The following is a 24,439-nucleotide window of genomic DNA, read 5'->3' on the forward strand; positions in this document are numbered from 1 at the left end:
AAGGGGCTGGTTTTCCTCTCATGGGGGTGGGTGGCCACTCCACTGACGTCATGGGAATTACCCCTGATTTACACTAGTGCAAGGAAGAAAAGCAGCAGGGCCTAATCTGAGATGCCACACTCGAAGTACCAATGTTAATGCAAACCTTAACAGTGCCAGTCACTCCTATAGGTGGAGCCGGCAGCAGAGCCCTCACTGCACATAGCAGACCCTGGTTTTTGTACTTTACAAAATAGGAAGCTTGGAACTAAAACATATAGACACAACACAAAGTGCCACACTCCATAGAAATAAAAGGCCTGGTTCTCCATTCCCTAGCCCCTTGTGCAGCCATTTCCTCTCCCTCCCCCCAGCGCAGAGCGGGTGTGAAATGCTGCCAGGTCAGAAGGATAGCACTGCCATTGATTTTGCACTGGTGGAAATGTCTGCCCGAGGGTGGGGCAATGGATCACGAGGCCATGATCGGCCGAAAACAGCTGTAGCCTTGCAGGACATCTCCATCAAGGGCATGTTTGTAAAAGATGTGCCATGTTGGCCTCTCAGACGTCTGTAAGCCTTGGGCTCTCCCTCACCTTTAAAGGGATGCAAATGGAGTACGTGCAGTCTGTAGATCCCTCCTGCCTATAGCACAGTAGGCTAAGTTTTCTGGGGCGGTGGCTGTGCTCTGTGTTTGCACAATGGTGTCCTGGTCCATGACTGAGGTTCCTAGGGGCTACCATAATACAAGTGATAAATAATAATATTAAAAACAACATAGAGTGCAACAGTATGAAAGACACCGAATGACTGCTTATCCATCCTCCAGTACATGAGCAGATACAGTCAATGTATCCGAAGACAACACTGGGGCCTGATCTGCACTAGAAAATTAAGTTGGTTTAACTCTGTCGGTCAGCGGTGTGAAAAATACACGCCCCTGAGCGCTGTGCTTAAACTGTCCTAAGTCCCCGTGTATACAATGCTAGGTCGACAGAAGCTACTAGCTACTGCCTCTGGGGGAGGTGGATTCCCTACGCCAATGGGAGAACCCTCCCATAGGTAGCATCTATGCTGAAGCGCTGCAGTGGCGCAGCTGTGCTCCTGGAGCATTCTAAGCGCAGACAAGCCCTGGATATTAGAGGATAGTTTTAAAGAGAAAGAGGGAAAGAGAGAAAGCGACTATCGATCTGGGGTTCTTCAATTTTGAGGAGCCCAAGTTGAGACCTCTTTAAAGGGCCTGATTTTTAGAGGGCGGGAGCGCTGCACTTTATGAAAATCAGGCCCTTTCAGGTGTCTCAGGTTGTGCCCCCCAAACCACTAGACGCCTTTGAGAGACAAGGTGGGTGAGGTAATATCTTTTATTGGGCCAGCTTCTGTTGGTGAGAGAGAGAAGCTTTCGAGCCACACAGAGCTCTTCTTCGGGTCTGTGTAGCTCAAAAGCTTGTCTCTCTCACCGACAGAAGTTGGTCTAATAAAAGATATTACCTCACCCAAATATCCTGGGACCAACACGGCTACAGCTACACTGCATAGACAACTTTGACACTTTTTTGGCAATGGGGCCCTCTCGGGGTCTATAAGCACTACGGCAATACAAATAATGTTCTAGAAACAGACAGACAAGCCTGCAGACTTTATGAGTTGATGCCTGTGTAACTTAGAGCCGTTTTCCTTGTCCCATTAATATTTTTGAGAGTTTTAAATTTCTTACCATTCAAAATTGGGACAAAAAGTCCAAATTTCAAAAAATTTCATGAATCAAAGTACCAAAAAGTTTTTAGTTTGGGTCAATTGAAAGATGTAATTTCAAAATTCTTCAATTTGATTTCTACCTTTTTTCTTTTTAAAAAACTTTCAAAATCTAAATCGCTTAAATTTCACAATGAAAAGTCATTTTGAACTGGGAAACAGAATTTTTCATTTAGAAAGTGGCCAAAAAATACATTTTGACAATTTCAGAGTTTTCCAACATATTTTTCCAACATTGTGAGATTGATTGGTTTTGCTGTCGACAAATCAGAATTTTCCAATGAAAAAAAAATGTAATTGAAAAATTCCTAAAGAGCTCTAGTGTTGAGTAATACAGTACATACTGCGAGCTTGAGTGTGGGGAATGTGCCGAGTTTCCAATGAGTGGGCCATGAGAATTTGCAGGGCTCAGCAGCAGAGGACTCTGGGAACGTGACGAAGACCCCGAGGATGTACTTTCCAAATATCTACCTAAAGGACAAAATAAGACAGTCCAGATAATGAAAGCATTTCCCCCCCTTACTCCTTCCCAGCTGTCCCTGCTACATAATCAAGAATTAAAACAGCTTTCATGGTTCTTTACCTGGAGGCAGAAATACCTACCATTGACGTTAATGGTATCAGTATATTTCTAAACTAACAGTATATTTCTCACCACAAATTCCAACCTGTGATTGTGATAATTAACAACAAATACCACCGTGTTACAGTGTCACATGCTTCTTCCCAAAAAGACACAGCGGAGTGCTTCAGCGAGCAAACCACTGAACTAGTAGCCAGGAGACCTGGGTTCTAGTCCGACCTCTGCCACTGACTTCTTGTGTTGGTCACTGAATTGAACAAGCCACTTCACTGCTCTTGCCTCAGTTTCAACAGGTGTAAAATGGGGACAGTGGTACTCACCCTCTTTCTAAAACACTTTGAGGTCCACTGTTGAAAACTGCTTTACAAGAACTAGACGTTATTATAAATTACTAGCACAATATTTTCCTTAGTTGTTGCACATTGAAGGTGGAGTTAAGGGAGCTGGAGAAGTGTTAGATACCAACTAATCCTCTCTTGTTTCACTGAAGGAAATTGTCTCTCTCTCTTTTAGTATCCATGATTGGGCTGACATTTTCTGCACTGTGCCCCTCAAGCAGCCAAGATGCAGTTAAGTATTCAGCGCCCAGAGGGTCAATACTCACTGCCGCCGTGGTGAACAGGAGAACTCCGTGCCGATTCTGTGTTGCTATGAGATCCAAACTTTTCCAGCAGCTCAGAGAACTCTCTCCTGAAAGACAAGGCCCAGCAGATTCACTTAGTCTCTCAGTACACTTCTGCATGGATTTACAATGCAAACAATGCCTATAATGTTTATTCCATACTAACCAGTTTGTGGGATTAATTCCCTCGCGCGCTGGAGATCAGCTTGGGGCAGGGTGAGGCATTAGGAACCAGATACAGCTCACAGGTAGTCCCAATGTAAATCAGAGCAGTTTCCAAGCAACTCAAGCTTGTGCCGCTGATTTAGAATCCATAATCAAACTCACACCAGTAGAAGATTCTTTTGGTAAAGCGGAACTTTTGCATGCCCCATACTGTGTGTTAGGGGGTTGGAGGCAGAGGCCGGCTGCAGTGCAGATGCATCAGCAGTGAATTCCCTACACAGGAGGAATTCTCTGCTTGGCATTTGCAGCTGAATTATGGCCCCTTCTATGCCCCTTTTCATCCCACAGTCTTCAAGCACTTCATGAATGTTAATAAAGCTTCCCGACATCCCTCTCAGGTATTACTCACGCAGTAACACAGACTGGTAAATTGAAGCGCAAAGTAGTTGTGTATTTTGTCCATTGTGAGGGATGAGGATAGAACCCATGAGTCCTGGCACCCAGCCCTGGGCTTTAACCACTGGGTCAGAATGCCTCTTGTGGACTAGCACAGGATAATTCCATCTCCAACCATCAGCCTAATTTGACATACAAGTTGAACACTGACTATTAAGGGGAGTTGTAACTAAGCAAAAAAAAATTTAATACACATTGGCCATCTGTGGGTCTTTTCATAATAGTAAAAGAAATGCAAATAACTGTCAAATATACCAGCTCAAATTGTGAAATTATCATCCTTGGAATTGTGGCTATATTACATGTTTTAATATACCCCCTTGACTACCCTGCTGTAATTCATACATAGAGAGGAGGAAGCTTAAAGCCAACAATTTAACTTAAAAGAACAAGTTGTGAGCACGATACAGATGGTGGGTAACACTTAGGGATTATAGACAGGGCATTAGAATGTGGGGGCCAAAATGTTATGGGATGGGACTCTTCCATTCAGCTTCGGGCACCAAGTTGTTTACCTGCCTATAGTAATAAATGTAGTAAATCCTATTTGTTATGCTCATGGCATACAAACAGAGAAGTGAAATAAACAACTTAAGATACTCTTGACAGAAGGTTGCAGTTGAACTGCTTTATTTTTTAGAATTCAGAACGATAACCCAAAAGCAGAGAGAGACAAAACAGCCTGCTCCCTGAAACAGAGAGGCCCAACTCACCTCACCTTATTCTAGACTGACTGTTTCCCTACAGAGCCCCATGGCCTAAAAGCAGACAGGAATACCCCTCCCCACCTTAAAAGGATAGCTTGCAAGTCTAACACAGTCTTCAAAATGCCACATCGCTCATCAAGCATCAGAAAAATATTCATTATTTTAAAAATTCTCCTATCGCAGTTGCTGCTGCTGGTCTGCTACCTCCCATTTTGCTGTCAAAAGCTCCTCTTTTTGATCACTAGCAAGAACGGCCAATGCAACAGGGGGGAAACCAGAACCTATTCCACAAATGGCACTAAGACTGACATAGTTTTTTAAATGGGAGGATTAGATACCAGGGGAGGAGGTGAAGTGAGACACAACAGAGGGAGAAAGGTGAAGAAAATCAGAGGTGACTTGGACCCAAATATCTCCAGACTTTAGGGGAGTTCTAGCTCAGATCTGGATCCCACATTGTGGCTTGTACCCACTTCTAAAGAAAATAAATACGGACAATGGTGGGAAAAAGGGAGTGGGCCCATTATTCTCCTTTCCTCTCCTTGCCTCTTTCTCCACCAATGGTGTCCCTTCGGCTTGCACAGCTCAGACAGGAGTCTGTTGGTGAGCATCTGGTACTTATGCTGCTGCTGAGGTGTGACAGAATGGATACTTGCCATCAAGTAAGGTGGCATTCCACTCCCCACTTTCACATTAGAGACACCAGGGTACTGCCCAAGGAGGACCAGAAGCTAGTCCCTTTTGAGTCCATCAATGGCACCTGTAATTGTCTAGAGCAGTTGTTACGGAACAATTGTAAGCTCAGGCTATACTCCTGGTAAGTGCTGGCCTGGGAACTGAGATATCAAGCCCAGGAAAGCAGAGCTCTCCACGGGGCCAACCTCAGAGAGATGACAAGCGCACACATCAAGGCAGGTTGATGGGAAAGATACATGGCAGCTGATGAGAGAACAGCATTTTCTCAGGCGGTGGCTCCTTACAACACAGCAGCTATCAGAGTGAGCATCAATTTCCATCAACTCTGTTGGGACAAATCTCACTTTAATATCATTTCCAGTAAAACCCTTCATCTTCCCGTCGCTCGCTTATAATCCCGTATCACTGCTGAGTTATGCCGCGACGAAAGCCAGGCTGCAGCTGAGACTCTGTGAGCCTTCCATTCACTGTCTGCTCCTTTTCCTGACCGGGACTCTTCACTTCCCCTTTAGCTCACTCCTTTACTGCATGGACTAGCAACCCCAGGGCATACCCACGTCCCCAAAAGGCTTGTGCACAGGCAGCTAGCTTACGCTGAAGCCCATATTACCGCGTCTTCACTGCTCTTGTCCCCACACTGGATAGGTTAAAGCTAGCAAGCTACAGTCAGACCTTGGTTTGCTGTGTAGGTGTACCCATTGTCTCTCCCATCCCACGCCTAACTCCATAGCCTAGTGCAGCTAGAGCTACAGGTTTCCTGTGATTTTGGGTTGTTGCATTTAAAACATTCCCATTCTGAACAATCTCAACCTCAGTAGTAACATGGCTGTCACAGGGGAGCTGGTCCTGTGAGTAGACCAGGCCCAGCTCCCCTGTGTCAGAGCAGGTGGGACCAACCGAGCCAATTAAAAGAGGTGGGCTAAAAAGGCTTGTCAGAGGGTAGACTATATCTTGGGCGAGGAACCACAGAGGAGTGGAGCTAAGTCTGGTGGTGGGTCCCTGGAACAAGGGTCCAGCTGCTCAGGGAGGTAGCCCTCAGGCTGGGGTCCCAAAAGGGGAGCAGAGCTGGCTCTGAGAAGGGAGCTGGCTGGAACAGGGAAGCTGCAAGAAGCAGGATTACCAGAGACCCCTGGGAGAGGAGGCTGGGAAACCCTAGGACAAAGGGTGAGCTAAGGAGCTGATTTTGTCTATTAGCTGCTTATGTTTGGACAAATAAACCTTTTTAAAGCAGACTGAGGATGGCAGTGAGTGCTTGTGAAGCTGGGGAGACACCCTGCCAGGTCACAGTGGCCTTGTACACGACTATCGTTACCGATTTGGAATTGGCCAAGTCAGGACACTGGCGCTAAGGCTGGCTCAATGCAATTCCCCATTAGATCTGGGTAAAACACTGAAACTGTGAGCAAATGGTCGGATCTTTACGAAAAATCTCTGAAATCATGTGAGTTTTCACTCAAAAGAGACCATCTTTCAGTGAAAACCAGCAAATGGGTTACTTTCTTTTGTTCCTTTTTTTTTTAAGTTTCCAGCTTTGAAACTTCAAAATGCAAAATGTTATTCTGATGAAGAAGAGTTCAAGAGAGAAGAAGAGAAAGTGAAACAGGTGAACTCTCAAAACTGTATTTGTTGCAGTGCAAAAATCCCATGCGAGAAATGGTGCAAAGCCTTTAAAACCTCTCAAAATGAAACAATGACAGATTCTTCCCTCGGCTCCAACCCCCAAAATATTTTAAGTCAGTTTTGCACCACCTTAATTCTCACAACCGAGGAGGCTTGGTCATAGCTCTAGCAACCAACTCAACAAGCCATTTGCTCAGAAGCCTCTAACTACTGGAGTTATTGACTGAATGGATCGTGTTTCACTGGACACCTGCAGTTATAGGACTGGATTCTGCAAAAAATTATGCATGAGTAACTTCCTCAGGGTAGTAGCTCTATTGTTTTCAATTAAATTTACTCACACACGTGACTATTTGCAGGACTGAGCTGTTTTTTCAGGCTGCCGGGTGAGATCTGGTGAGCAGCCTCCCTTACTTTCTGAATCATGGGTGTTAGGATCTAATGCACTGAATTTTGATCAATGTTGTAATGCGAGTTAATTTCCAGTGATTATTTAGCTAGAAGAAGCTGGTTCACTGTACTCGTCTGTATTTACATATTCCCCTCAACTGTACTTAGAGCCTCAGGGATCCATTTATTGGAAAAAATAATACCATTTCCACAGTAGTTCAATCAATGGAATATGACCAGATGAGCAGATCTCATTATTTTAGCCCTACCCCACAAACAAATTTACGTGCTGGCAAACTATTCGTGACATATAATCCTATTTTTGATTTTAGCCCTTTTTCCAATTAACAAATCCCAAGCTCTGTGAAGATAAGCCATTATGTGCCCAATAGTTTGGATGAATAATTTTCAGCCTGTAAACTGTTTGCAAACCATCCACTCCAACCTGTTGCTATTGGCGTGAGACGACCGAACACCTAAGTCACATGGTATTGTCTGGGCTCCTTGCTCGGAGAACAGATATTGCAGGCCTCAATTCAGCAAAGCATTTAAGCACATGCTTAAAATCCCATTGAGGTAAATAATCAACAGCAAGTAATGCATTTTCTGGTATGACTCTTCAGATAGATGATTTTGTGCTAAACTTCATGACGCTTGGGAGATTTGCAAGTGCACAGATATTGTCCGCATACTGACTAATGAATAATCTGACTCCAGGAATCCAAGCCAACCTCGCTCAGTGCCTTCAGGCACAAATAGGTTAAAATAATATCTATATCTTCAATTTTTTTAGTTTGATTTACTGTTTGACCAGCTCTAGTATGAAAATACTTAATCTTATCAGGTTCTTGTGGAACTTAAATGTCCAGCCTTATTTAACGAACAGAGGGCTGAAATAGGGGGACTTTCCCTTTAATAATGTACTCCCAGCCCAACCCCTCCCCCTCCACCCTAAGGATACTAACATCTAGGCTAACAGAAGTGTCCTTGTTCCAGAGCCCTGAAACTTGTGCAGACCCGTCGCGTGGAGTCCGATCAGAGGGGATGCACAGCAGCCAGCTGCAGGCTGACTTTGCTCCAGATTAAGCAGCAGGAGGCCAATCTTTCTGCAGAACATTGTTGTTTTATCCCATAATACCTTTCTGTGATGCCCTTGTGTTCCGGGGAGAACAGAGGGCGAGTCCTACGGCAAAGGTTACGTGAGAGCACGGTGGCTGGAAACTTCACCCTCTGCTCCACAGATGGGAAAAAAGAGATTGGGACACTAAATAAAACCCTAGAATTAATAGCTTGTCTCTATAAATAAAGCCTATGAGACACCAGGAACTAGACATTCAGAGCACTGAAAGCCTGATGCATGCTTAAAGCAGCAATCTGCACGTACACGGATTTTCAGCTACCCCACGTCACCAACTGTTGTGATTTTACTGGGAGTCCTGTGATATTCAGTGTTATTCTTAGAGCCCCAGCTCCCGGAGTCACAAGAATTTCATTTTTGAAAAAGTGAGTTTCTAGCTAATCCTCACATTCATTATTTACCAGCTTTAAAATGCTTCAGTCATCCAGTCAGGTAGCAGAAACAATAGCATGTAACCTAGGTGATACTATTAATCATAATGTTGTATTAATGTTATAAGAATTCTGGGTCTGATTCTCATTTTCTCTAAGGCACCAAAGTGGTGTAAGGGGGCCCTTATGGAAACCAGAATCAGGCTCTCTGTGTTCCCCAGAGATTGGCTGAGTCATTCTCAGAGCCCGACAGCTGATGTAAAAAGGGCCAACATGCTGAGCGGGTCACTGGCCGTGGTTGCATCTGCGTCAGTGACCGCTCCTGACAGCAAAGTGCATAGAAGGATGATTACTTCTCAGAGCTCAAGGACGTCGCTAAAAGATCATGTGGGATAAAATAAATAAATAAATAAGCACACATAAAAAGCCTTCCCCCCTCCGGCATCCCTTTTAATCTTGGAGATATGTATTCATGTATTAAACATTTTGTGAGGCGATTATGTAAGCGAAATCTCTGCAAATCTTTAAAAAAAAATTAAACTGATTACTGCCCAACTCTCCCTCTGGATAACCTTTGGCAGATTTAGCAGATAACCAAGAGCAAATGAAGACCAAATAAATTGCTTCAAGTTTGGTTGCCATGGACGTCTGCGTCCTATCAGTTTACAGCAATCTATTTCCTGGGGTGGTTGGAGGCACCGTTGACAGCTGCACAAAGGAGCCGTAGCCTCAGACAAAGCCATGCACACACACACATATATGTATATATTTAGAAACATCTGCTGCAATTTAAGATATTAGTAACATGCCTGAGCAGCTTGAAGCAGACGAACAAGGGTAATGGCAGATTACTTGCCCCCAGGGGCACTGGCTTAGAAACAAACTGATTGTCACAATAACTATGATGAACACCTCCTTCTAACCTGCCCAGAGGAGCCAAGCTGGGTTATCCCCTGCTGTGTCTGGCTATGGTGCTCATCACATAGAGCACACAGTGTGAGGAGCCCACTGGGGCCTGTCCAGGTGTTTCCACCATACAATGTAGATGTTATCTTTGTCGCCACTCCCCAAGTATGGGTAATTGCCTAGAGCAGGGGTGGCCAACCTGAGCCTGCAAAAGAACCAGAATTTACCAATGTACATTGCCAAAGTGCCACAGTAATACGTCAGCAGCCCCCCCATCAGCTCCCCCTCCCCGGCACCCAGCACCTCCCACCCACCGGCAACCCCACCAATCAGCGCCTCCCCCTCCCTCCCCACACCTCCTGATCAGCTGTTTTGTGGCATGCAGGAGGCTTTGGGAGGGAAGGGGAAGGAGTGAGGGCACGGCAGGCTCAGGGGAAGGGCCCTGTGGCAGAGCCAGGGGTTGAGTACCCCCGGCACACTGGAAAGTTGGCGCCTGTAGCTCCAGCCCCAGAGTTGGTGCCTATACAAGGAGCCGCATTTTAACTTCTGAAGAGCCGCATGTGGCTCCGGAGCCACAAGTTGGCCACCCCTGGCCTAGAGCTAGCTTCTGACTTTGTATCTGCATAAGGGACGAGGGGTAACTGAGAACCACCCACCTCTAGACTTAGGTCTGGGTGTGTAGGAATAAGCAGGGCTATTCACCAGTTTCCTACCTGCTCCAGGAAGGGAGTGGCCTTGGCTCCACTTCCCTCTTCTCACTGGCCAGAGTCACTGAGCCAGCCCAGGGGGAAGGGCAGAGATAGCAATTTACTGCTGGATTAGGAAGAAAAATGTACGGGTGTCCAGGCTCAGCCAGGATACAAACTGAGGGAAAAAAGACGTTTAGTCCAAGTTTCCCAGAGCCACCTCCATCAAAACAATGACAGATGCTGCAATCCAGAAATAAAATACTTTGGCAAGGCCGCCTCCTTGGCAATCCAAAACCAAGACAACTCTCCCCTGCTGCTTCACTAATGGCAAAGAGGGAAACATTTCTGGCAGATGAACATCTGCACAAGGTCCTGCTGAATTTCTTTGTCAATTCCACTAAGCTGTGGGTGTTTTCCCTGGGCTCAGTCCCTAGGCAGTCCCAGCAGCCAGCCAAGAGCTTCCCTTGCTCCCCTGGTTCCTCCCAGTACTGAGCTGTCCATGGTCCTGCTGCTCTTTCACCCAGCCAGGAACACAGTCTTCTCTCCTCCAGCGGCAGGCAGCAACTGAGTGTCTCTAACCCTGCAGCTCCTTTTATGTGATTCTGCTGGACCCTGATTGGCTGCTTCCTCACAACTACTCCAGGCCACTTGGAGGGCTTCGCTTCTGCTCCTCTCTGGGACAGGGTGTGGCAGAACCCTGAGGCCTCCAGCAGGGGTTCTCTGGGCCTAATCTACCCCATCACAAATCCCAAAATCAATCTATGATTAATTAATGAAATGACAGTTTTAAACACTAACTCACTTTACAAAATAAAGGCCTGGTCCAATCAGTGGAAAGACTCTCCTTGACCTCCATGGGCTTGCAGTCAGGCTCTTTGAACAGCATGGCACTGGTAAAATTATATGATGTTTATCTGTCTGGGATTTTGTGGCTTAGCCTTTTTTTGTAGCCTTGAATCCAAGGGTAACGACTGAATAAAGCCAAAGGATCCAGATGACTAACTTCCCAGACGTTACTGTCAGATCATTTCCCACATTTTGGGTGGGCCTTTCCACCCAAAGAGAAGGCAGGGACCCTTATCTGAGATACGCATTGCCCTCTTCAGCGACGGATGTATGCTAAAACAATTTGAGAAGTCTTCTCATTTGAGCAGAGGTTATCATCCTTCCCCTTGCATCATAATCCAGCATTTTCTCTCTCATGAGGACCGAACCAAAGTAGAGACAGGCCCAAGCAGAAAACCCAGTTGCAAACACCTCTAACTAGAAAGCTTGGATCAGGTTTTGAACATCATGGCTCAGGTCAATGCCTGGTGCTTCCCTCAGAGAAGTTCTCAGCTTTGTATTAGCTGCTGGCTGAGCTGTCAGACTTGTATCAACTCCCTACCACTCATCTCCCGTTCCTGGTGTTTCCAAGATGAAGGCTTAGTCTTAAGCATCTATCATCTTCTCACCTTCCAACCTCACTTAGGATCAAATCTTGCATCCATAAAAGTCAATTGGTGGGGTCAGGATTTCACCATAGGACAAAGACCCACTGATGTCCATAGTGCAGGATCAGGCCTTTGTTACACTTTAACTATAGACTTTCTGTTTACAGCCCAGGTGCACAGAAATTCCTTGGGAACAACACAGTCAAGCTTTCTTCCGTGGCCTAAGCACCTTGGCTTGATGCTGAGATTAACCAAGATGTGCAGCTCTGGCTTGGAAACAGCAACAAACCAAAACTAGGGCTCAGAATACACTGGCCTGCTTCATTTCTCAAAACCAACATTTATACAGAATGCCTATTTGTACAGATTTCATTTATTAAGATCCAATAAGAGATTATAGTATCAGCAACTAAGCAGATATGCAGTCATCCCAGCTTTTGGCTCCTGGCCGGGTGGCAAAGTACTACTTTTTTTTTGCTACAAAAAAGAGAGCGCATAGCTGTCACACTCATTAAAGTGCAACCAGACAGGCTTCAGCCATCCCTGAAGGGTATTAAAGATGTGTCCCGATGGCTTATTGCCAGTGTTCAGGTGAACATCCCATTCTAAGCAACAGTCCAAAGCTCTTATGTAGCCAGCTGAGTCTCCTGTTTGTGCTAAGCACGTGCAATTGAGATATTCCAATTTACTTGTGCTGTCCTGTCCACCTGGCAGCCTTATGTATAAATGACATTTTATGTATGTCTCCTGGCTCCCTACATGTGGCAACTCCAACACTTCTCCAGGACACTCAGTAGCACTGTTTCCCTCTTGGTCTGATGAGATTTGGGACTTGAGAAGCTTTCAGAAGTGATCATGTGGGGCAAAACAAGTAGTCTTACAGCTTATCAACAAATGGCTGAGACCCAGAGGAGAAAATTAAAATCTCGGAGGACAGGAAAATATAGACGAGAAATATGAACTATTCTGAAGGGCTCTGTCCTTGGCCCACTCCTCTTTGCCCTCTGCATCCTCTCTCAAGGTGACTGTAGCCACCCCCATGGCTTTAGCTACCATCTTTAAGCCAATCACTCACAAACCAACCTGTCCACTGACACCTCATTTTTGATGTCTCACCATCAGCTTCAATCTAACTAGGCCAACTCCTAACCATCCCTCCCACCATGCCCACAGAAAGCAAGATCTTCAGGGGAAGCAACTGGCAGAGGGGATCTGGGAAGAAGCTAAAGTCCCCCTCTGGAAACAGAGGTTTCCTCCTGGAGGAGGTAGCTGACTGCTTCTCAGACCCTCCCACAGCAGTTGGACTGTGGACACCTACATCAGTTCTGCACATGCATTTAGAAGATAAAGGGCAAATCCTGCTGTCCTCTTCCTGGGCTCAGAGGGCCTATGATGTAACAGAACCAGAGCTGTTCCACAGCCCAGACAGGGAAGGATTTGAGGAATCAATTTAGGCATCAGTACACCATGCAACACAGATCTGGAGGGGATTCCTATGCTCCATCCTAAAGGGGGAGGACTTAGAAGTGAGGTTGCTACCACACAGTTCCACAGCCTGCTCCCCCCGGGAAGGGGCCAAGACCAGGTAGTGGCCATGAAAGCTACTGCAGCGATAGTAGTGACTCCTGAGGAAGAGCCCAATGGCCCAAGGGGTGGAGCAGAGCTTCCTCCACAGACCTAGCACACAGCCCATTTCCCTGGGGCTGGGGGCAGAATTCGGACCTGAGAGAAGGTGGCTTTGCTTTCCGTTCAGTTACGGCTTTTATAAAAGCAGTTTTAGCGTTAATGTGACTGTGGCCATTTTCCTTAGGATTTTCGATTTTATTTTTGTGTAGTGTAAAGCTGTTCGTTCCTGCGCCAAGTTTTAATTGGAAGAAGAAAAAAAAAAGCCCCTCACTATGCAGGCAGCACCGCTGAGTGACTAACCAAGGCCCTTTTAGAGCTGTAGTACAAGTACAGCTACAAAGAACCCAATGACTCTGACCACTTTCCTATTTATTTTATATATCTCTCTCTCACACACACACACACACACACACAAATATCATAGATGTATATAGAGTACAAACAAATTCCCCTGCCCCCTACCCCTGGTGGAATACAATGAAACTTCACCTGGCATCATCATCTCGCGCTATTAGAAGGCGCATGTGGCTGGTGGCAGAGGCTGTCCTGAGAATATCCACAGCCCTGTGGGAAGACAAGAATGACTATCAGGTGCAAAAAGAGGACAAGAGAGCAATACTGGGCCACAGTTATGTGGCAGAGGGCTCACACATCAGCATGTCAAACTCAGCAGCGAGACATGTATTGGGCAAACTTTAATGACGGCTTTTTGGCAAGGGCCATTGGCAGACAGAACATCTCCCAGGCTCCCGATCACCTTGTCTGCCAGCAGAACTGGAGGGAAGGTAAATCACAGCCTGAGTTTCCTCACTGCTGCACTAGCTGGGGACCCTCAGATAATAAGGCCAACCTATTAGCAAGTATCTCCTCACTACCGTCTACATTGCAAGCCTTCCGTCCCTTACGCCCGGCCAGATTCAGAGCACTACAAATACAGAGCCCTAGCACAGTCATGAATCAAACCCCCAGAGCATGTGTCTGCTCTCTACTGTTTGGACATAGAGAGAGACTTATCTGTGTGCCATAGGCCCTATGCTACTAAAATCTAATGGGGATTTTCTATCACCTAAAGTAAAAGGGGCCAGTGCTTTTGGAGTAGGAAGATTAGGGTCCTATGCCTGCTATTTTCCGAGTCTCCATGTGGCTGTTTTGGGCAGCATAGTGACAATGAAAAATTCCGAGGCAGCCACAAATTTACTACACTATTTAAAGAACAACAGGCACCTCTGAAAGTGTAAACCTTCAACCATTCCTCTTAGACATCTGAATTTTCTCATTCATGCATTGTTGGTGTCTGGGTAATGCTGCAACCTCCTTGGAGCACAGAGACATGGGTCAGAATGCGGCCCTCCAGCGGATTCCCCAGGCAGGAGCTGTACTGGGCCCATGAACACAGTGCTACATTGGCTGTTCCCCTGCCTGGCTGCCAGCAGAGGGACATACTGGGAAAGGGGGTTGAGGGTGGGGGCCTATCATAGGCAGGAGAGGGAAGGTCCAGCGCACTCAGCACTGTAACAATTCTGGGATGCTAAGTAGCTCATAGTGAGGTGTGTAAGGCTACCATAAGGTAAAGCAGCCCTCTGGGCTACCCTGACTTATGCCCAGGGCCACTTCGACTCTTGGAACAGCCCAGAACCTGGAAGCACAAAGCTAGTATAAAGAACCTTTACCTTCCTACATAAAAGGTGCAGCCCAGAATCGGACTTTTGTCTTTTGCTATGTTTGCACAATGTCGGGTGCACTGTTATTTTGCACAGAGCGTCAAAGTAAAAAATATTGGGGCAATGAAGTTCTCTCCACTTCCTCTGACCTTAGAGGGTGGGTGGGTTCAGGTTGAGTTTGCATTCTCGATGAAGGTTAAAGTCACTTCCAGTACAGTTTGGGGTTCTTTGCTCTATTACAAGGAAGCTTTTCTTAACAGAAGAAGAATTTTATAGGGATGCTGGTCTAGGAAAGAAGTGTTGGATGGATAGCACTGGAACCAGAAGCCCATTGTTTAGGTACAGAACACAGACAGCAGCAACACTGCAATGTTCTTCATCCCAACTGTTCCCCAACACACATTACAGGACTTCATGGAACTGAAATGAAAGCATTTGGATATGGTACCTCTCACTCGTGACTCCAATTAAAGAATCTCCGTTGACCTCCAAGATCTGATCTCCTGGCTGCAAGCGTCCTAAACAAAGAAACCAGGAGACATTGAATGGATGGTTAATTCTTCCAGTAGTATGCTTTAATTCCCTGGAAGGCATAAAGGCAAATCACAAAATGCAGAAGGTTTTGCGGGGATCTAGAATTGTTCCTGTAGCTGGAGATGCTAGTGATTATATATCTTAGATTAGTTTGGATTGTTAGACACATTGGTTAACTGATCAAAAGACCCAATTCTGTTGGGAAAAAACAATGTTGGCTTGGGTTCAAAGGGGCCAAATCCTGAATTCTGTCCAGTTCTCCCTCCCTCCTTACTCAGGAGAAACTCACTGGAGGTTTACCTGAGTGAAGAGCGGGCAAAATCGAGCAAGTGTCTCAGGAGGTCTTTGTGGCCTGGAGGCAGCATACGACTAATAAGATCTGATTTTAAAAAGAGAATCCTAAAATTGAGAGAATCTGCTGTGTAGCATGGATGTGTCTCTGTGCAGGAGGTGGAATGACATCTAAACACTCTATCTAAACACCTTAGAAATAAGAGAGCAGGTTTGACCTTAGACATGAAAATAGTTTGCCAGATCTAGAAGCAGGTTTAGGAAGAAGCATCAGAAACAGGATCAGTATAACTACTTGATGTGAACAAATATATCACTACTCAATTTTCCATGGCTTGTAACTCACCATCAGCATAAGCCACGCCCCCTGGTAGGATCCTCTTTACATAAACTCCATATTCTTCTCTTGTCAACTCCTTGACACCACCGATTACCTTAATACCTAGGAAGAAAAGTCACTCAATTACACAGCAGCTAGCGCCAGGCATAACTTCCACAGGAGAGTGCTACCATGGGGGTCATGGAAAGTGACAGCTCCAAACACAGCCAACCAACATCACCCCATGTCATGAATACAATCTTCCCTTCACCCCCAGCTTGATTCCACAGATTTCACCAAGGGAAAAGCAAATCCAACACAAACCCACATAAGAGGAACTAATACTTGGGATGATGTTACTTCCCCAGGGTTTGAATAATGCCGGTCAATGTTGGGAAAATACTGCACAAATATGGCAAACATTCACTCAAGTATAAACAGCAAATTCACTTAGATGGCTTCATCAACAGGACGCATGTGGAAATATCTGGGGTGGAGGATGCAAGCCAACTACAGATGGCAACACCAGAGGAGGAGGAGGAACTGGCTGCTCTGCAGGGAGGAGAGTGGCTGTTGGCCACCTTGGGCAATAGACAGTGCTCCACCCCTGACCCAGGTCCTCTGTCCAAGGTGGTCAAGAACCAGTGTGCTGAACTGGCAACAGAAGGTGAGAAGCAGACCCCAATGGCTGAGGAGGAGGAGATACTTGTTCCCAAGGCTGGGAAGCTCAAGGCCACCACACCTAAGAGGGGGAGATGTAGGGTTCCAGTGGTTGGTGACTCCCTTCTGGATGGAGGCTTACAACTGCCGACCTGACATGATGTCCTGGGAGTGTGCTGCCTGCCTGGAGCCCACATCTGAGACATTATGGAAAGGTTGCCAAGACACATCCATTTGTGTGACCACTACCTCATGCTGCTCATCCATGTGGGTACTAATGATACGGCCAGGTATGACATTGAACAGATCAGCAGCAACTATAGGGCTCTGCAAGTGACAGCGAAGGAGTCGGGGGCACAGATTGTGTTCTCGTCCATCCTCCTGGTTGAAGGCAAGGACCCAGGCAGAAACACATGCATTCTGGAGATGAATGCATGGCTGCGCCGATGGTGTCGATGGGAGACCTTTGGCTTCCTCAACCATGGGATGCTGTTCTGGGAAGGAGGACTCGTGGGAAGAGACAGGGTCCACTTGACCGAGAAGGGGAAGAGCTACCCACAGGTAAGCATAAAAAATGGCAAGGTTAACAGAGGGCTAAATGTTGGGAAGGTTTTGTGGAGGAGAGATGGAAAATTACAATACAAACTAGGGAAAGAACATGTTAAAGAATATTAGATAAGTTAGATGTATTCAAGACAGCAGGGTCGATGAAATTCATCCTCAGGTATTTAAGGAACTAGCAATTATCCTCACAAACTCAGACAATGGATGAGGTCCCAGAGAACCAGGGAAGGGCAAACATAACACCTATCTTTAAAAAGGGAAATAAAGAGGCCCAGGGAATTATAGACCAGTCAGCCTACCTTTGATACCTGGAAAGATTCTGGCACAAATTATTAAACAATCAATTTGTAAGCACCTAGAGGATAATAGAGGTATAAGAAATAGCCAGCACAGATTTATCAAGAACAAATCATGCCAAACCAACCTTATTTCCTTCTTTAACAGGGTTATTGGCCTAGTGGATGGAGGATTGGGGGCGGGGGGGAGAGGGTAGCAGTAGATGTGATATATCTTGATGTTAGTAAGGCTTTTGACACAATCCCACATGACATTCTCATAAGCAAACCAGAGAAATGTGGTCTAGCTGAAGTTACTATAAGGTGCGTGCACAACTGGTTGAAAGATGGTACTCAAAGAGTAGTTATCCATGCTTTGCTGTCACACTGGGAGGGTGTATCTAATGGGCCCCCCTGGGATCTGTCCTGGGTCTGGTACTCTTCAATATTTTCATTGATGACTTGGATAACGGAGTGGAGAGTAATGACATCAAGCTGGAAGGGACTGCAAGCATTTCAGAGGACAGAATTAGAATTCAAAGTGACCTTGACACATTAAAGAATTGGTCTGAAATCAACAAGATGAAATTCAATAAGGAAACGCACAACCACAAAATGGGGAAGAACTGCTTAGGTGGTAGTACTGGTGAAGAGGATCTGGGGGTTACAATGGATCACAAATTGAATATGAGTTGACAATGTAGTGCAGTTGCAAAAACAAGCTGATATCACTCTGAGTTGTATTAACAGGAGTGCCGAATGCAAGACACAGGAGGCAGCTGTCCCGCTCCAATTAGGCAGTGATGAAGCCTCAGCTGCAGTACTGTGTCCAATTCTGGGTGCTAGACATTAGGTAAGATGTGGATAAATTGGAGAGAGTCCAGAGGAGAGCAACAAATAATGATAACAGGTTTAGAAAACCTGACCTCAGAGGAAAGGTTAAAAAAACTGGGCACGTTTACTCTTGAGAAAGGACGGCTGAGTGGGGACCTGATAACAGTCTTCAAATACATTAAGGGCTGTTACAAAGAGGACTGTGATCAATGGTTCTCCATGCCCACTGAAGGTAGGACAAGAAGTAATGGGCTTAATCTGCAGCAAGGGAGATTTTGGTAAAATATTAGGAAAAACTTTAAGGCTAATTAAGCACCAGAACAGGCTTCCAGCTAAGGGCGGTTGTGGAATCCCCATCACAGGAGGTTTTTAAGAACAGGCTGGACAAACACCTCTCGGAGCATCTAGGTTTACCTGGTCCTGCCTCAGCACATGGGGTCTGAACTTCACCTCTCAAGTTCCTTCCAGCCCTGCTTTTCTATGATTCTATGGCATTCACCATCCCTTTCATTCCCTTCCCCCAGCCAAAACAGCGTGGGAGCAATGTCTGGTTTGTAGAAATGCTTGGGGAAAGGGAATGCCTTGCAACCATGTAGTCTGCACAGCTGAAAGGTTGGTGGGCCCATCTTGTAAACTAACTGGGTTTGGGAGTGAGGAGCAGAAACAAAAGTATATGACCTGGGTGCCCAATGACACAGCATAAACCACAACTTATAAATAGTGCACACGCAAATTAGTCGTCACCGAGTAGAGTATCCAAGGAAACTGTAGCTCAGGAATGTCTCCAGAGACCTCTCCATCAAATCATTTCAACATTTCAACTAGACAAATTCAGCCAAATCAAATTCTGCTGATGGATAAATCCCTAACACCCAGCTCCAATGTCTCTGATCAGACAAAGAGAGCTGCATCATGGGACCATTATTGTGGACAGCCACATCTTCAGCCCCTGAGAGAGAGAGATCTTCAGCTTTTCCCACAATCCATTCAAGCACTAGACTTAACACAGGGAACAGAAATGTCGCTGCTAACATACGTGGCTCAGCACATGTTGCATGGCACCCCCTAGTGGCTGAGTCACAGAGGGTTAGGAAGCTACCACTGCCTCCAGAGATAAAAACCTTTGGCAGAAGCAGTAGAGGCTCCAGCTTTTAGATGGAGCTTTTGTGACTTGGGCAGAGCAGATCAGAGATAGGAGCCAGAATGCCGAGCACATGAGTATTTCACAACCCTGAACAACAGTGCCACAGAAGAGTCCTAGATGTTCATTTTGAAAAGATGGGCACCTCGCATTTAGGATTCTAGCAATATTAACTGATTAAAGCTGGTGTCCTGGCAGTGCCATGGAGAACTCCAAGGCAGTGGGGTTCCATACAGCAGCACCCTAATAATTCCAGCCAGCACGTCTCTTTCCTCATTGCACCAACCTGTGTATGCCAGTTAAGATCACACGACCTAAAGCAAGTCATGACCTCTCAGTGCCAGCTGAGATTTCAGTGGCATGAACTTCCTCAGTAAGTTCCTCCAGACCACCATGGGAATTTCTTGGTGGGGAAGGGATCCATTTGGCTTCCAGCCTCTTTATACCACTGGAGTCATACACAGGAGCAAGACCATAACCCAGAATTGGGACCAAATATTCCTATGTAGCATTCGAGAGATTTCTGTGTATGAAGAGCAGAGGAAGAGCGTCCCCTGCTTTAAGGCTTCTTTGTTAAGGGACTACCACAACACATTTCTGCCTCTGAATGTGGCATAGCTGATGTTATTTTAATGCAGGGGTTTTTATGGTGCTTACACACAGCAATGCCAAACTACATAAGCTGCTTGGCAGGAAAAGGCAGAGGAGACTGATTTGTCGCGGGCTCATTAAACACCGATTCTAGGGCTCTGGACTGTGGAATTAAGAATGCTGGCTTTAATTAACAAATCTTCCCAGAGATCCACTGCTGATCAGACATTTGACTGCACTGAATCCAAGGTGGAATGGGGGTATTCAGAAGGAAGAATATACGCCAAAGAATGCTCAGTCCCACACCCCCAACATGGGACGTGTAGCGCCACTGGAAGAGCAACCTCCCAGGTTCTTTATGCCCCATGGCTTCCTCCTCAAAAACCGTTGAAAAATCCTAATCAACAGGACAGCTTTTAGAAATCAATAGATAGTTTTACTGAGCAGCCTCTGGGGGAGATCCATGACCTTAGTGCCATGCTAAGGGATCTAGATGGAGGTTTGCAAAGCCAACAAAGGGATTTAGCAACACTACTTCCCTTCATTACAATTAATGGGAGTTGTGTGGCTGAATTCCCTCGTCAGCAATGAACATCTCAACATGCTGTGGCCTTGTTTAGATTTCTGCGCACACCTGCCTATTCATTGCAGATGCCCATGACATCAAATTCCCCTCACTAGAGCTAAACTGCAGCCATTCCACCCATCCCAGGAGACCTGCAGCCAGCAAGCCAGGCACACTAAAGGTAGGAACAATTCTCCTCCTCCATCCATTAATCACCCTTGGGATTTTCACCCTTTTCCAAATGATCAGGTGACGAGATGAACTGATGGCCATTGGATGGGGGCTATTCTTGACCCAGGGCAGAGAGAGTTCCAAAGTCAAGGGGTTCTCACAGAGAAAGCCCTGCTAATAGTTTCTTCTTGTTTATAGTCTGAGCTCCTCCACTGGTCTTGGCTGTGGCGTCTGAAGCGGGCAGGTCATCACAGTTTAAAACTGGCTTCGTAGTTTAGAACTAGAGCCAGTCAGAATTTTTTCCATATCGCTATATTTGTTTGACCAGAACAAAAATCTTTGCAAAAATGTCCATTTTGGTTGAAGTTTTCCTCAAAAAACCAGAAACTTTTTAGGAACATATTTAAGTTCTCAAAAATCAACATTTTTTTAACTGAAAAGTTTTTGAAAACCAACGATTTTTCTGTTTTCAATTTTTTCCATCAAAAAAATGAAGAACATTCACAGGCATTTCTTTTTAAACGATTTTTTTCTAAAAGTTTCCCATGGAAAATAACTTGCATTTTTCAACCAGCTCGAGTTACAACCAGCACCTTACACCTCATCCAGAAACCCACTGGCAGCCAGCAAGGCTCCTGGAACGCCAGGTGACGTGCCCACAGTGAGATGCCTGCTCAACAAGCAGGCTGCCTTTTCTGGTTCTGAATGTCTTTCAAGGTGCAACTCCTCATAGAGTGCATTGCAGTCCTGAGACAACAAAGGCATGGATGTGTCACAAGCTCCTTATGCACAGAGAATGGTCACAGCCTTCTAGCCATATGTAAAACTTAGGCAGCTGACCTCTCCCTGATCTTCTAGGGGTGAACCTGAGCCTGAGAAGGAGCCAGAATTTACCAATGTACATTGCCAAAGAGCCACAGTAATATGTCAGCAGCCCCCGCCCCCCCATCAGCTCCCAGGCCCTCCCGCCCACCAGCAGCTCCTTCGATCAGTGCCTCCCGCTCTCTCCCTCCCCGCACCTCCCGATCAGCTGTTTTGTGGTGTGCAGAAGGCTCTGTAGGGGGAGGAGTGAGGGCATGGCAGGCTCAGGGAAGGGGGCGGGAAGGGGTGGAGTGGGAGCAGGGCCGGTGGCAGAGCCAGGGGTTGAGCAGTGAGCACTCCCCCCTTTCCCCCCGGCACATGGAAAGTTGGCGCCTGTAGCTCTAGCCCCGGAGTCAGTGACTATACAAGGAGCCGCATATTAACTTCTGAAGAGCCGCATGTGGCTCCGGAGCCACAGGTTGGCCACCCCTGTTCTAAGGAGTCCAACCAGACTCCTGCATTGGGAACCTGAGCAAACCCTGCCTCCATTAGTGGGTCTAGTGTCAATTGAACCTGTGATGCTTTCTCGGATTACCCAGAACTGAGAGTTACCTGGCTACCCCCCTACCTCCGGTGAGACAGACCTTGCTGGTGCTTACCTGGGTGCCAGCTCCCTGACAATAGCAGCCCATCACCCACCCGAACAATCTCCTCAGCCCTCACTTGACTTTGTAGTTTATCAATAAGTGCACCCCAGTCTCAGCGCCTCTTTGAAACATTCCCCTGTGATATCCAGCTCCTGTCACAAAACAAAATGCATACATAGTTTCTAGAGACAAACAACTTCAACACGCTAACTGTGACATTGCACCCCATATTCTTCATAGTGATATTATTATGGTATGGTTATAGCATAATTATGATGCATTTTATGCAAGATAAGTCATGTGAGGTGTCATTGGAAAAGTTATGATTTGATGAATATGATTATCCTATTTGTATGCATGGATCATTTTTGTATCTGAAGTTATGAATATTGACTATATATCTGTATTTCAAATGTAGTTACACCTGGGTAATGCCCACTAGACACGATGCTTTCAGTCTAGACAGCTGGTTGTGAAGGGCCTATTCAGGGAAATACACCATTAGGGAGAACAATAGGAGACGCTTATCGCCCACCTGGTGAGCCTTCCTGAGAACACTACAGACAGCCTGTGAGTGATGGCTGCTACGACTCTACAAGGACATGTGACCAGGCCACATGATGCTGGACTCCATCTTGGGATGTCAGTATTTTTCCACAGACTGGCCTGGGAATCAAGCTTTGGAACAGAGGGTTCCCGCCATACTCAAAAACTATATAAGGTGGGGAGTGACATCATCTGTGGTTCTTCACTCCCCACACAAGACAACTCCTGGAAACACCTGAGGAACAAAGACTGAACTGGGGGAAGTGCTGGACCCAGGCTAAAGAGATTTCTAGTCTGTGTATGAAACACTTGGGGAGTCCAAGCTGTAAAGCAAGTGCAGCTGTCCCTTAAGAATCGGTAGCCTGCTTATATCATTTCTCAGGGTGAGACTCTCCTAATTCATATCCAATCTATCTAGTATATTAAGCTGAGTTTGTGGTTTTTTTGTTTATTTGCTAGGTAATCTGCTTTGATCTGTTTACTGGGTCTTATAATCACTTAAGTTTATTAACTACAAAAGATAGATTTTGTTTTTGTTTTAGTCTAAATCAGTGAGTTTTGACTGGAGTGCTCGGGGAAAATCTCTGCTTGGTTACCACAAGTGTGCATTGTTCTCTCCACATTGAGGGAGAGGCGGACTGGGTATTAAACCCATATACTGGCCAGATTTGACCAGGGCAGGACGGTACTGCTCTGGGGTCCCAGGCTGGGAAGCTGGTGGTTAGAGAGCCTGCGTATCACTGCAGCTGGGTGTGCCCCTACCTGTGTGAATGCTGGTGAAAGTGCAGGCTGGAGGGCTTTGCAGCTTGTCATAGCAATACAGTGTGAGAGGGAGCCCAGGCTGCTGTGTCAGGGGGCTCAGTGGTACCCTAGTTCCAGATGGCACCCATCACACTAACCATCAGTCTAAAAGCTATCTCATCTCACCTACGTGCCCTTTACAGTACTTCCACCCAGTGCAGCTGGGGACCCCATTTTCATGAATGTAATCTCACTGCCCGATCACTTCCTCAGGTGCAGGATGAAGAGGTGTCTTTTTGCCTTCTCCTTATATCCCCCAAAACTCACAATTGGTCCCCAGCGTTAGGATGACCCCTAAAGTTAATTCCCTGGTGGGCTGACTTCACATCCTCATGTTGACTTCATATGCAAACAGGGCTACCATTGGGCTGGCTCACAAGGCTTCGTGTGAACTGAGGTGGATAAGGGAATATACATCCTTTGTCTGGCCAAAACCAGTTTGCCAACCCTCCCTTGAGCCGGGCTTTAGGAACATATTTTCACTGTACACATATAACTTTTTACATAGTATCTGACTGGACACAACAATATTAATGATCAGCATGATCCTGTCTTTCATTGAAAATCTTCCATGACATCGTTTATGGATAGATACCATGAAAGCAGGGTGCTAGGTGAAGAGAGTTTTTCAGGCCTATTAGGAGTTATGTTACAGAGCAGTGAACCCTTTGCCAGTTGGCACTGAGGGGTTCTTAGGGTCACAGAACCTCAGACCTTAACCCATCTCATCCCAACCCTGAGCGATGGCACTGGTCACCTTGCCCGGGCTGGAGGAACTGGAGACCCAGAACTGAGACAGCAGCATATTGAAGACACCGCAGCCCAGGTTCCCTCCCCAGCCTCCAAATGGCCCCACAAACAAGAGCAGGGGCAAAATGAAGCTAGGTGGCATGCCCCCTGGGAGGGTC

The 24,439-nt window shown here is 46.2% G+C and overlaps 1 protein-coding gene across 1 annotated transcript in view; it reads right to left on the reverse strand.

Annotated features, from left to right (window-relative positions):
- Positions 1 to 24,439, reverse strand: part of LOC112116624 (syntaxin-binding protein 4-like) — a 112,549-nt gene that overhangs the window by 40,134 nt on the left and 47,976 nt on the right. The window contains exons 3-7 of the mRNA XM_026650783.1: positions 15,963 to 16,058; positions 15,240 to 15,309; positions 13,620 to 13,694; positions 2,916 to 3,001; positions 2,073 to 2,199 (exon numbers count right to left, since the gene is read on the reverse strand). Of these exons, the coding sequence (XP_026506568.1) occupies positions 2,073 to 2,199; positions 2,916 to 3,001; positions 13,620 to 13,694; positions 15,240 to 15,309; positions 15,963 to 16,058 (454 nt within the window). The remainder of the gene's footprint in view (positions 1 to 2,072; positions 2,200 to 2,915; positions 3,002 to 13,619; positions 13,695 to 15,239; positions 15,310 to 15,962; positions 16,059 to 24,439) is intronic.

The sequence above is a fragment of the Terrapene carolina genome, unplaced genomic scaffold (assembly GCF_002925995.2).
Source record: "Terrapene carolina triunguis isolate 2854851 unplaced genomic scaffold, T_m_triunguis-2.0 Scaffold93, whole genome shotgun sequence".
NCBI lineage: Eukaryota > Metazoa > Chordata > Testudines > Emydidae > Terrapene > Terrapene triunguis.